The following is a 13,225-nucleotide window of genomic DNA, read 5'->3' on the forward strand; positions in this document are numbered from 1 at the left end:
CGAATTAAAGAATCACTACATGTATGCAGCTCTCTCACAATAACCAAGGATCAAGCCAATTGTGACTGCTAGCACGTTGTTGAATGTTTTCTAACTCAAGAAGATGCATGTCTCCACCTAAACCTGCATTTCTAGGCATCGTTGTGTGGCAAAATCATTAAGATTTTATGCAGTTTTTAAAAACAGTAACTTTGCGTGTTCTACTCAGGTCGCCAACCAAACAGTAGCTAAACAGATCAAAAAGGTGATTAAAAAATAGAGGGTGTGAATAGAATAGCTTTGTGTTGTAAGGGATGGACATGACTTAAATAAACCGAAAACATAAAACTAATAACTTTGCAAATAGAAACTCATGCAACAACTAAGTAGAACAAAAATCTACGGTCTGTCACTATCTTCAATATACACGCCAGCATGTATCATTACTTTATACAAATATTCAGATAATCAACTTTATCAATCATCGACAACTGCCACCGATATAGGATGTAAGATACCGATTAGCGGGGTGAATAGACAGGTTTAAAAATTAATTGTTAGCCAATCAATTCTAGTTGCGGAATTTAATCAATTGATCACCGAGCACACCAAATTTGACTACACCTAAGTTGATATAATGCAATCCTTGCAGTCCTAAGGTAACATAAAACATTTCAATTCTAGGAATATGAATAGCAAAAATGTAATTTTCATAAATACAACTTGCTTTAAGAGATACCCTATGAGGAGACAATGAATTTTATTATGTGGTATCAATGACTCACCGATCACCCTTAATCTATATTGAAATGAGTTCAAGCCTCAAACTGCTCCTCTATCAAATCATTAATTCTCACAAGGAGATAGACATAATCATGAGCCGTATTACTCTCATTCTTATATTTCACTAGAATTACACTTAACTACTCTGATGAGGTGTGCACAAGATCACTCACAATCACAACAGGGGCTTGTTCACAAGCTTTTTGAAGGGCTCACTAATTTTACCACCTCTAAGCCATGTAGGAGTTGACAGCCTTTAAGAGTGACAAGTTTATAACGCTTGCTCGAAGAACCACTAGTACCACAAAACTTAAATACTTGAAATAATACACTAGAATGCTCCCACTCTGACAAAATAAAATGCATAACTAAGCAATGTAAGGGAGAGGAGGATCAAGGTGTTCAAGTATGGAATCTAGATGTCCAAGAGATACTCTTTGCATCTATTTGAGGACTATTTATATGCTACACTTCGAATTGCAGCCATTATACATGAATTCATATGTCTTTTGAGTCCCTAGCGGTCATATTGTAGTTCATATGGCAGTCATACCATCGCCAATCCAACAACTAATTTTGGCTTTCATACATTTTGGTGATCGCCACCAAGCCAATAATTAATTTTGACTTTTATATGTTTTGATGGTCATATCGTGATACCCCTCGGTCAAACCGCGGGACGTTCCCTGAGTGCTATGGCAGTCAGGTTGTCCTTCCGCCGATCAGATCGTCAAACCTTTTTAAGTATTAGGAGTTAGACTGTCATTCTAACAGTCACTTCGTAGGATCTTCTCAGAGACTCTGCCTCTTTGTGTAGTGACTCGACTTGAAAGTCTGAGTCAAATAACTACAGACCATAGAACCCAATTCACTATTTTTTAATAAAATTTAATTATTAATCATCAAATTCTCATCAATAATGCAAATACATAAAAAATAAAAATATGCATACTAATTTCTGCATCCCCACTCATCAAACTAATTTGTATATGGATTATGAAGCAACCTAGTCTCCATTCCCCTTCTTCCTTCTCTATCCTATTTTGATGGAGGTAAATAGTAAAATGTGTAAACATGAAAATACTTGACCCAGATTTTTTTTAAGAGCTTGACCCAGAATTATTGAATCCAAAAATGTGTGAAGTGTGAAAGTGTGGAAAGTCGTTGCACATTTCAAATCCCAAAACGTGTGCAGTAGGGAACAAGGGCGACTTGAGTCTGACTCCAACAGCCCTCCTCCACACCACACGCGGGAACATGGGCGATTTGACCAGCGCCTCCGCCTCGTCCCTCCCGCCGAGCGACCTCCCTTCCGACGCACGCTGTGACGCCGGCCCCCTCCTCCGCGCCCCGAGGCCGCGCCCGCGTTGACCCCCGCCTCCTCCACCACCACCGCCTTGCCCTCCGTCCACCTCTCCCAGCCCCTTTGCGTCCTCCCCAAGGCCCTTCATGCCGTCGAAAGGCATCTCCTCCCCCCCTTTTAGCGTCCACCGTCCCCTCCTCCCTTCCTCCACCGCCTCCTTCCTTCCAAACCACCGGCATTCTATTTCTCTTCGCCGCTGCGCTTCTTGCTCGGCGCCGGAGGTCTCCGTCCAGGTAACAACAGCAGCGCATTCAATCAGCTCGGCAGAGTGAGTTGCACCGGTTTCTTGATGGCGATCGATGGCTTCTTCTGGCGTTGCAGGTGCGGTGACCATGTCAGTGGAGTTCAGGTCCGAGTGCGATGACATCGAGGAGGCCAAGTCCCCCAACAACACAAGCGTCGCCGCCGTCGCCGTCAAGAACGCCGACGCGTCGGTCTACAAGATCATCCACGGCTACCTGAAGCAGAAGAACACCTCCATCATCAGAGTCGCCACCAATGTTGCCAGGAAAGCGGCTTCGAACAAGTATACTACTAATTTAACACACCGCTCAGTAATCAGTTTGTTTGTGCTAGATTCATGGGGGAAGAGAAAAATGAACCGATTGCTTTGCGTGCTGTCCAGATTATCGAGGAAGACCTCTGATGTTTTCGACAGCTTACTTCAGCAGCAGCAGAGCAAGTGGGGAAATAAAACTGGGCCTTTACTCTCGGGGATTTCTTACTGCATTGCTTCCTGCAGCATGATATTGCTCAACAAGGTTGTTCTCTCCAGCTACAATTTCAGTGCCGGCATATCACTGATGTTATATCAGGTAATTTGATTGTTACATTTTTTACTCGTCCTTTCTAGTAGCACGAGCTCGTTTATGTCCAATGTCTGAACATGTGTATGCATATGCGATGCAATGTTATAAGCAAGCCAAAATCATTAAGCTGATCATGACTCTTTTTATTGTTCAGAACCTTATATCTGTGGTCATTCTTCTGGCACTTGAGCTCTTCCGTGTAATTTCAACGGAAAAACTCACATGGAAGTTGATTAAAGTCTGGATTCCGGTGAATCTTATTTTCATCGGGATGCTTGTGTCTGGAATGTACAGGTATTTCCTGCTTCACAAATCACACTACATATATATACGATAATCAATTGATCACCCTTATCTGGATTAGCCCTGTCAGGAAAAATGTGACAGTATTCAACCTTTTTTCATATGCCAAGCCTCGCATTCGTAATCTAGAGCGAACTTTATCAGCGTTGATATTCTTGGAGTAGCATTGACCTTGCCTTCTTTTTGCTTCACATGCCACTTTTCAGTTTGAGGTACATAAATGTTGCAATGGTGACGATATTAAAGAATATGACAAATATTATAACAGCCATAGGGGAGGTATACATTTTCAAGAAGGGTCAGAATAAAAAAGTTTGGGCTGCATTGTGTCTGATGGTATGTCCATTTCTGTTTGGCACGCCTTTGTTTTACCTCCATACATTATCTAATGACGAAATGACTTGGTTATTGGTCTGTATTAAGAACAAACCATCAGAGCAGCATGATTTGTTGACCTGAGCAGTGCACTTCTCTCTGTTGTTATTTGCAGATTGTATCAGCTGTATGTGGGGGGATTACAGATATCTCTTTCCATCTAGTTGGTTACACGTGGCAAATTTTAAATTGCTTTCTAACAGCAGGCTACTCGGTTAGTTCATTTTGTGCTCATAGATTATTGTAAGCCTATTTACAATCTATTAATGAACTACTCTCTTCTTCTTAATTGAACTGCAGTGCTCCTGCCTTATTTTCAAAGACATAAATAAAGTACTTCAAAGATTGATGTGACACATTTGAAGCTTTTACATTGAGTTATATTATCAATTAATTTATATCATAATGCACTTAAAAACTATAGGCATCATCGGAACAATGTGAATCTTCAATCATATTAATTCAATTCTTTCAATTTTAAGCAATCATATTAATTATTCTGCCCCCTTCTAAATACAGAGCTAACATATGATCATTTCATAACAGCTTACACTGAGGCGCCTGATGGATACAGCTAAACAATCAACAAAATCCGGTTCCCTCAATGAAGTTTCTATGGTGTTACTTAACAATGCAATCTCAATTCCCTTCGCACTCATTTTGATTGTTGTCTTCAATGAGTGGGAATATGTTTATCAAGCGTAAGGGCTTAATCGTACTTCCTATATAGCCATATTTACAATAAATAAAGTTTATGATGTGAATTATGTGTAAGTACTTGATCTAGGTAGTCTGTTACCTATTCCTTCAGGCCTGAGCCTTTTAGGGTAGTTAACTCTCTAAATTTGTTCAGCGATCTATTATTATGCATTAAGATTTACCACATATGCAAGTTATGTAAGCAAATATATTTTGAATCTTCATTTTATTGCACTCCACTTTTAGCTTTGACTTCTTTTGATATTCTTAATAAAAAGGTGTTCTGATTTCACTTACAAAAGAAGCTATAATCTCTGTAATCAGCTTGAATATGAAGTCAGATGAGCTGAACAAGGAAAATCAACGTGTCATGTTTTCGAACTAAGCGCTATACATGGTTTTTCATTTGATCTGCAGTGAAGTTATTAGAGAGCCTATGTTCTGGGTTGTTGCAACAGCTAGTGGTTTGCTAGGCCTAGCGATCAGCTTCTCATCAGTGTGGTTTTTACATCAGACTGGTCCAACAACTTACAGGTGAGATGAGATTGCTAACCCATTCCTTCTTCAAGGTGCCAACAAAGTTCTTAGCATTGTTGTTCTCTTTTCAGCCTTGTTGGCTCTCTAAACAAGATACCGATTTCGGTTGCTGGTATCTTGCTATTCAACGTCCCCGTGAGTGTGGAAAACTTTTTCAGCGTAGTTTTCGGTGAGCATTTGTTTCATCTCTGCTTCCATGTTATCCTAACGTATGCATGACACATTTCTACACGTTCTCACCAGGTCTTTTTGCTGGGATATTCTTTGCGAAGGCAAAAATGTCATAGTGTGCTCTATCCCCGTGTGGGTGTAACATGAAAAGGTCCTGCAGCAAGTCAGCCTATCAACTGTACAGAGATATGATCAGAGTTCATTTGTTCCCATTGCATCTATCTTGGTTTTTGATGCGAAGTTATCAAGCTTTGCTCTCTCCACTCATAATGGTATGCCATTTGTATGCATGCCCTCAGTTTTGTGCCATAACTATTTCAAGGCAGAAGGAGCTCTGCAAAACTAGACTGCAATGAAACTCCAACAATATCTCTCCTCAAGAAAATGAATTGGACGACTAAGCAAAATAAAGAAAGGATTTGCGCATCCAACTTGGGTTTTCAACCAATCAGTCTTCAGGGAATCATGTCAAAATGTCACCAATCTTTATGCAAGAAAAACTTATGTTGGTTCTTGGGTCTAGCTAGTGTTTCTGACTCTGCCGAGAGAGATATCTTTATTTGTCTGACACTACTAAATCCTAAGCTCCTTTGAAGAAATAAGGCAACCAATTCGTAAATCCGTAAATCGGCTAAGCAAAACCAGAAAATATTTGGCAAGTCATGCACTTCTTTGTAAGATCATAGGCAAATTAAACAAGATCAGCTCCTTTCAATCCATGCCATACTGAGCTGAACAAAATAATGTTGCGTGAAGTATATCATATTATCACATGAAAAATCACTTGAGGCACACCTCACACGACACGTATATACGCAATCTTTCCAAAGCAAATCCAGCTTGGGGTTTCAGGAATTACACCTCACATGTACGCATGCACGCACGTTCAGCCTTTCTTGGCGAACAGCCCGCCCAAGTTGAACCCGCCGCCGCTGCCTCCGTCGTCGTCACCAGCGGCCTTCCTGGCGCCGGCCGTGGTGCCGCCCCGGGCCTTGGCACGCGAGGAGACGGTGGTTCCGGCGGACGGCGCGCCATCGACCTTGTTGAGGAGCGGGTCCGTCTCCACGAGCTGGTCCTTCTTGAAGATGGCGCCGAAGATGAAGTCGGCGAGGCTCTTCTCCTCCTTGGTCGCCGCCTGCCCGCCCCTCGTGGCGGCCGGAAGGGCAACCATGGGCCGTGGCCTCCGCCCCCGGCCCGGCGACGAGGACGCCGGGGCCACGGCCGCCACCGTGCTGCCAAAGCCCAGTGACGCCATTGTAGCTAGCTAAGGTTCTCGCAAACTGAAAGAAATATATGGTGCTCGTCGTCACAGCTTAGCTTCTCCAATTTCGTGAGGACGCGAGAGGCAGGCAGGTGGTGGGTGGTCTCGTGATGGGGAGGGCGAGGCGGCCACAAGCGGCTTATCCACAGCGTACCACCGGCCGCTGCCGCGCGCGCGCGCGAGATGTTGCCGTGAGGCGGAGACGATCGGGCCGTGAAAAACGGTGGAGGTGGACGTGGTTGGGCCACAGGCGTGAGGAGGTTTCGGGGCCGGCCCTCTCACTGTCGGCGGGGGCGGAAACTACGAGTTTTTTTTAATATTTTTTTAAGTTAAAATTTAAATAAATAGATTATGGGGGAAAATATTTACAGAACTAGACGTCCGCATCCCTCTGAGAAGGCGGTTAGGGGTCCTAACCGTCCCCTAAGAGGGCGGTAGGCCTACCCGCCCTCTCAGAAGGCGGCTGGGGCCTTCCCGCCCGGCCCACGCGCTTACTGCCCCCTGAGGGGGCGGGTAGAGCTCCTTACCGCCCTCTCAGGGGGCGGTAAGGGCTCCGCCCACCCCGCCGTGCCGCACCAGCCCCCCGCGCTCTCTCGGCTATAAGTAGCCCAAAAAATAGGGAAAACCTCATAAACATCGGAAAAAAGTGAAATTTGAGAAGAGAGGGAAGTAGAGAGGAGAGGAGAGGGGAGGAAGGGAGGTCGGCGAAGCCCTACTGCATTTGGGCTGTGGATTTGAAGAAAAAATTCAGGTAAATTTTTTTTCTTTTTTATTTTTGTTAATTAGTTCAGTAGTAGTATATGACATAGATTTTAGACATTTATGACCTAGGGTTTAGAAAATTATCAAATTTAGTTAGAAAATGGTACGACAGTAGTTAAATATAGAATATTATTTTTAGTATATTATTTTTAGTACATTATTTTTCGTATGTTATTTGTAGTATATAGTTTTTAGTATATTATTTGTACCTGTGGACGTATGAGGCAACATTTGATAATAATTTACGAACAAAGGGTACCATTTAAAAACCATTTTATCCGATAATCAGAAATATAGTTTGTTGTCTTAACATGGGTTATATTTGCGGGTGTTTCCAGGGATGGCAGACAAATTAATTTTTCAGATATATTATGGTGAGGGTGAAATTAGGTACGGTCCCAACGGGGTAGATCTCTCTGGATTTCGTCATGTCATGAAGAAACTTAGTAAGGCTAATGAGAGGACTATTGTGGGTGTATGCAAATGGCTCATGCGGTTTTTCCAACTGGATCCGCAGCAATATGAGCTGAAGTTGAAAGCTGTTCTGAGCCGTGCTAGTCAGGGATACTTTGGTGAGCTTGTTCCCATCGAAGCCACATCAACTTGGAGGCAGTATGTAGATATATGCTGTGAACGTGACCTGCCGCTTGTTTTATTAGCTGAGGCGTACTTGAAAGATCAAAATGAGGTGAACTCTGCAGAAGCAGTAGCAGGACCAAGTGAGGCAGTGGAAGATGAGTCAGAGGCGGCTAATGTAGGGTCTAGGGAGGAGGATGGTGATGTTCCAGAGCTGCAGTTGATGGGTGTAGCTGATGAAGGGGAGCACATCCCTATCATCATTGAAGATATGGATTTGGAGGCTGAAGAGTTGGAGGAAGGCCTTGCCGATGGGGATTCGTCTGATGAGGAGGCTAATGCTCCAGTTCCTGCAGAGTGGCGGGATCAAGAATTTTCGAAGTTGGTGGTTAGCGAGGCTGACCAAACACCGTGGCAGTACCATGAGAATGAGGTGTCACAGGGTGCTATGTACCCTACAAAAGAGGCAGTTATTGATGAAGTAAAATTCTGGTCGTTGTCTCTTCGTAGGCAATTCAAGGTTGTTAAATCAAGTAAAAGAGAGTATGATGTGAAGTGCTTGGTTCCTCAATGCCCTTGGTGGGTGCACGCATTCAGAGGGAAATGGGCAGACTACTGGCAATGCTCAATAGTTAAGGAACATAATTGTCACATTGAGGAAATAGAGTTCACCCACCGGAACCTGTCTTCTGCTTTCATTACAAATGTTATGTACGGAGAGATTGTGGACAACCTAAGGTATGAGCCACGATCAATAATCCGTGCTATTGAGCAAAGGTTTCAGTACACAATAAACTATGCGAATGTATGGAGAGCGAAACAAAAGGCTATTGAGATGAGGTTCGGTACATATGAAGATTTGTATCACAATCTACCTCGTCAATTAGCCACAATTTGTGCAAGAAATCCAGGTAGCTACTATGATATTAAGCATTACCCCTCTACTGATGTGGAGTACAGCGGAAAAAGAGTGTTGCAGCGTGCTTTCTTTGCATTCGGTGCAACTATCAAAGCATTTAGATATTGCCGACCCATCATATGCCTAGATGGAACATTCCTGACTGGAAAGTACAAATGGCAGATTTTGTCTGCAATAGGGGTCGACGGTAACAACCAAGTCCTGCCACTAGGGTTTGCGTTCGTGGAGAGTGAGAACGGGGACAGCTGGTATTGGTTCCTAGAGCGGGTGAAGCATGCAATTGTTCTTCACCGACCAGATGTGTGTCTCATTCATGATAGACATGCAGGATTGTTGCAGGCTTTGCTGGATATGTAACACGGTAGCGTGTGACGGGGTGTACCAGTACAGTGGCCAGATCTCAAAAGTAGGTGGTGCATGCGCCATATGGGTGCGAACTTCTACAGACAGTTTAAAAACAAAGAATTAATGAAGCTCTTCAAGAAGTTGTGCAGTCAGAACCAGCAACGTAAGTTCAACGCATTATGGGCAAGATTTGATGAACTGACTCTTAAACAAACTGCGGAGGCTGCACCGAACGGTGAGGAACCAATAGCTCTCGGTCCTCTCCCAACCGATACTCCGCAGATTGTAAGGAGATCGGGCTCATCTATTAGGAGCTTTTCACAGTGGATACGCAATGAGCCGAATGAAAAATGAGCTCTGCTGTACGACAGTGGTGGTGCCAGGTATGGAGTAATGACTACAAACCTTGCAGAGGTTTATAACTGGGTCATGCGAGGAATGAGGTCCCTACCACTAGTTGAAATTGTAGAAGACATTTTGCATGGGACCTGCAAGTACTTCATTGATCGGTATGCAGCTGCTAAGGTTGTAATGGAGCACAATCGTATGCTTTACGGCCGGATGTTGTGTGAGTACATGGAGAAGGCAAATAGGAAGGCCCACATGCATCGCGCAAATCAAGAGGGCACTGCAGAGCACAGGTTCAGTGTCCTGTGTCGGGATAAGGGTCGCAGGGGGGTAGACGGGAGTGGCATGTTCAAGAGTGTGTGCTAAGGAGTGGGACATGCATATGTAGTTGTCAAAAGCCACAATTACTCCACAAACCTTGTACACACGTCATAGCTGCGTGCGCGGAGCACCATATGCTTCCGAGGCAATATGTGTCACAATATTTCATGAAAGATCAAGTATTGAACACATGGAACTAGGAGCTGTATGGTTACGGCATTGTTGACACTTTTACAAGTAACCCAGGGGCTGCAAGAATATATGTGCCTGATTTGGGAAAGATGAAGAACGCACCGGGGCGAAGACAAACTCGTCGGATTCGCAACGATATGGATGAATCCGAGGCTGGCCCTAGGATCAAGCGATGCAGTCAGTGCAATGAAATAGGTTACACTTACAAATATTGTCCCAAAACTGCAGGCGGTGATGCACCTGTTGTCTTGGTGAGTTTCATGTGTGTTCAGCTAGTTTTGTACCATTTTAATATGTGCTAATTTCGCATATAGTTAATTTTGTATATAGTTAATTTGCATTGAAAGTATATTGTTGTTGTATTTATTTATCAATGTATTAATGTACATGCCTTTCAAATGCAGAGATGGCTCACCCTTCGACCCCGGAGCTTTTGAACCCTGCCGTGAACAAGAAGCATCGCAGCTTCTTATCCGCCGAGCACCAGACGGAGCTAGGTGTGTTTCGCCCACGAGGCCCCAGAGAGCTGCTGACGGTAGACGAGCGATGGACCCACATGTACTAACAAAATTTGATACGAAATTGTCATATCACTGCTGTTGTTACATATTATTGATGTACTGCAATACTTATAGGTTGGCAGCGGTCAGACTCCTACCGCTTTGCCGGTTGGTCGAGGCCCGATCGACGGAGAACCCCGAGGTTGCAACCCGTCGTTTCTACTTCGATCGGTCGCTGATAGCAGCACTGGTCGACCGTTGGAGGCCGGAGACACATACGTTCCACCTACCGTACGGAGAGATGACCCCGACCCTGCACGACGTGTCCTACCTCTTAGGCCTTCCTTGCGCGGGAGCGGCTGTTGGGGTCATCGATATGCAGGATGACTGGATCAACGACATGCATCAGTGATTTGGGCCGGTGGAGCGAAAGGCGGACGCACCCCCCTACGTGCCTGAGTTCTTATCCGATGCACGAGGGCCAACGAAGAAATGGATCCTACAGTTCCAGGTACGGTAACATGGAACCTATGGAATACTAACAAAGTATGTCGTAATGATCCTTTCTGACACCAGTCATTTTTGCAGCCGGCATACACCCACCCACACGCCAACGCATACGCGGTCTCCAGACATTTGGAGGCCTACCTCCTTTGGTTGTTTGGATGGGTGATGTTCACTAGTGGCCAAGGTCACCTGGTTACGAGGACACTTGTGCCGTACGCCCGGTCGATAGCGGACGCTGATGCGAAGGACGTACCGCAGTTCAGCTGGGCATCCGCTGTTCTTGCAACGATGTATCGGGCGCTCTGCGACGCATGCACGAAGAAGGAGGCACTAGCCACTTTCGCCGGGTGTCCACTTTTTCTTCAGCTGTGGTCATACGAGCATTTCGCCATAGGCAGGCCGGTGGTGGATCGCTCCCCGTACCCAGAGGAATGGTACGACGAGAAGGACGAGGACGCGCCCAAAATGGCCTCGCTGTGGTGTCGTCGACGGGTACGTATTTTACATTAACAGTTTCGTTCGTACTATGTTAGTCGCTGAATATTTGTATTCATGTTTGTCACTCAGCCACACTGGGCCCACGAGCAGCCTCGCAGCTGAAAGTGCATCTAGCCCCTATGTGTGGTTTTGGTAATTAATGACAATACATATGGACTAACAATGTTGTTGAGATTGTTAGTAGGTTGTTCAATAGGTGATGCATGGAGAAGAGACATGCATGAACTCTAGGTGAACAGGAAGATTGAAAGTACATCAAGATGAATGAGCTCTAGGTGATGCTCGGATGTGATGCATAGAGGAGAAATATGCATCTAGATAAATGAGCTTTTAGTGATGCTCATAAGAAGAAGAAGAAGCTCAATAAGATTAGCAATAAGCTTGAAGGCTAAGTTACTTGTGGAGATCAAGTAACTAAAGGTATGACTTGTTAATAGAGTTTTATGTACTAACCCATGTACTTTGTGCTTGAGAGTGAGTTGGGGTTAGGATCCATAAAAAGGCATAAGTTGAATTGAAATTATATATGCCAAGAGTGAAGAACAAGAGTAGACTCCATATATGAAAAAGTGAATTCTTTGAAGATGTCGAATACAAAATGGTTTTATATGGCAAGACGGTGAAGGGCAAGCAAGACTCGGCTGCGATGGACCATCCGTGGTGAAGGGCAAGCAAATGGCTTGGCGCCGAAGGACCAAGGCGGTGGTGAAGAGCGAGTGAAGGCTTTACGCCGATGGACCGTGCGAGGCCATGTGAAGCTATGGATGATTCACATCAATCATATGAAGAATCAAGAAGAGATGGAGTGAAGAATATATGGAAGTTGGCAACCCTCAAGGTTTGAAAGAAAAAGAAGCGGTACTTGAAAGTTTTCAAATGCTCAAAGTGGTTCAAACGAGTTTTATCTTTGAATTTGAGTATAGGTATACCGCACTATTAAGAGGGATGCAACGTGAGCTAATTGTCGCGTCTCAGTGCTCAAGAGTTCCCAACCAAACCCAAAGTGAGAGTTTGTTGTTAAGAGTCCGGAGCGGAAAGTGCGGAAGTGTCCAAAATAGGTTTTGGAGTGTTCCTAATTTGATCCTATGTGTTTTAGGTCATGAATTCAGTTGGGATGTGTAGCCCTCTGAATAAGCTTTCCATAGAGTCCAAAATCGTCGAAATCGGACTCCGGAATCAAAAGTTATCGCCGTTTTTCGGAGGTCAGCTGTGCTGTGGCCGGAGACTCCGGTGTAGGCCGGATACTCCGGTACCTGGAAAGGCCGGAGACTCCGGTGAAGTCCGGATACTCCGGTACCTGGAGTGGCCGGAGACTCCGGGAAGTCTCCGGGGGTGTTTTCTGGGTTAAGTGTCGACCGGAGACTCCGGTGTAGGCCGGATACTCCGGTAAAAGTCCAGAAAAGAGCGTAACGGCTAGTTCTGACACATTCTGTGACCGTTCTGACGTCGTATTTGGATTTAGGGCCGGATACTCCGGTGTTCACCGGATACTCCGGCCAGTTCTGTCAAAAACAGTAACGGCTAGTTGTTTGGAGTGGGCTATTTATACCCCACTCACCCCATTCTTTGGGGCTGCTGCAAAGGGCACGAAAAGAACACATTTTTAGAGCCAAAAGAACCTCTCCCACTCCATTCTAGTGTGTGATTTGAGAAAAAAAGAGAGTTAGGTTGAGAGATTGGAAGATTGAGTGCAAGTGAGCTAAATCCATTCTTGAGCACTTGAGTTCTTGACAAGAAGTTCTCGAAGCGTTTGTTACTCTTGGAGGTGAAGCCTCCTAGCCGGCTAGGTGTCGCCGGTGAGCACCCGTGCTTGTGGTGAGCCGCGGAAAGTTTGTGAAGGTCGATCTCACCTCCGGAAGGAAAGAGATCAAGTTAGTGGAAACCGAGCTCAAGTGTGACCGAGCTTGGAGAGGAAAGCGGTTGAAAGAGACCCGGCTCGTTGGAGCTTCCTCAACGGAGACGTAGGATTCACGGTGG

General features: G+C 44.9%; 2 protein-coding genes across 7 annotated transcripts; one reads left to right on the plus strand and one right to left on the minus strand.

Annotated features, from left to right (window-relative positions):
- The first annotated feature begins 1,979 nt into the window (after nt 1–1,979).
- On the plus strand, nt 1,980–5,955 carry LOC133915100 (GDP-mannose transporter GONST1-like). 6 transcript variants are annotated; one of them, XM_062358116.1, is made up of 9 exons: nt 2,407–2,651; nt 2,751–2,940; nt 3,089–3,228; nt 3,444–3,573; nt 3,728–3,826; nt 4,159–4,313; nt 4,729–4,845; nt 4,920–5,017; nt 5,092–5,955. In XM_062358116.1, the coding sequence occupies exons 1-9, from the start codon at nt 2,425–2,427 to the stop codon at nt 5,133–5,135; spliced, it is 1,200 nt and encodes a 399-aa protein (XP_062214100.1). In that variant the 5' UTR covers nt 2,407–2,424; the 3' UTR covers nt 5,136–5,955. The 6 variants fall into 6 exon arrangements, with proteins under 6 accessions (XP_062214096.1, XP_062214100.1, XP_062214095.1 ...); XM_062358112.1 differs by adding an exon at nt 1,980–2,358 and having other exon boundaries at nt 2,447–2,940; nt 4,920–5,955; XM_062358111.1 differs by having other exon boundaries at nt 2,407–2,940.
- LOC133915101 (uncharacterized) lies at nt 5,711–6,408 on the minus strand. Its single transcript, XM_062358117.1, has one exon. It carries the CDS (start codon nt 6,272–6,274, stop codon nt 5,906–5,908), a length of 369 nt encoding a protein of 122 aa, XP_062214101.1. The 5' UTR covers nt 6,275–6,408; the 3' UTR covers nt 5,711–5,905.
- Nucleotides 6,409–13,225: the final 6,817 nt, after the last annotated feature.

Source organism: Phragmites australis, chromosome 4 (assembly GCF_958298935.1).
Source record: "Phragmites australis chromosome 4, lpPhrAust1.1, whole genome shotgun sequence".
Taxonomy (NCBI): Eukaryota; Viridiplantae; Streptophyta; class Magnoliopsida; order Poales; family Poaceae; genus Phragmites; species Phragmites australis.

What these genes read in the sequence shown, in the direction of transcription:
- LOC133915100 (XM_062358110.1), top strand. Translation starts at nt 2,425, where the DNA reads ATGGCTTCTTCTGGCGTTGCAGGTGCGGTGACCATGTCAGTGGAGTTC. An exon ending in TATCACTGATGTTATATCAG is followed by an intron (nt 2,941 to 3,088) that starts GTAATTTGATTG and finishes TTTATTGTTCAG; the next exon opens with AACCTTATATCTGTGGTCAT. An exon ending in CTTGTGTCTGGAATGTACAG is followed by an intron (nt 3,229 to 3,443) that starts GTATTTCCTGCT and finishes GCCACTTTTCAG; the next exon opens with TTTGAGGTACATAAATGTTG.
- LOC133915101 (XM_062358117.1), bottom strand. Translation starts at nt 6,274, where the DNA reads ATGGCGTCACTGGGCTTTGGCAGCACGGTGGCGGCCGTGGCCCCGGCG.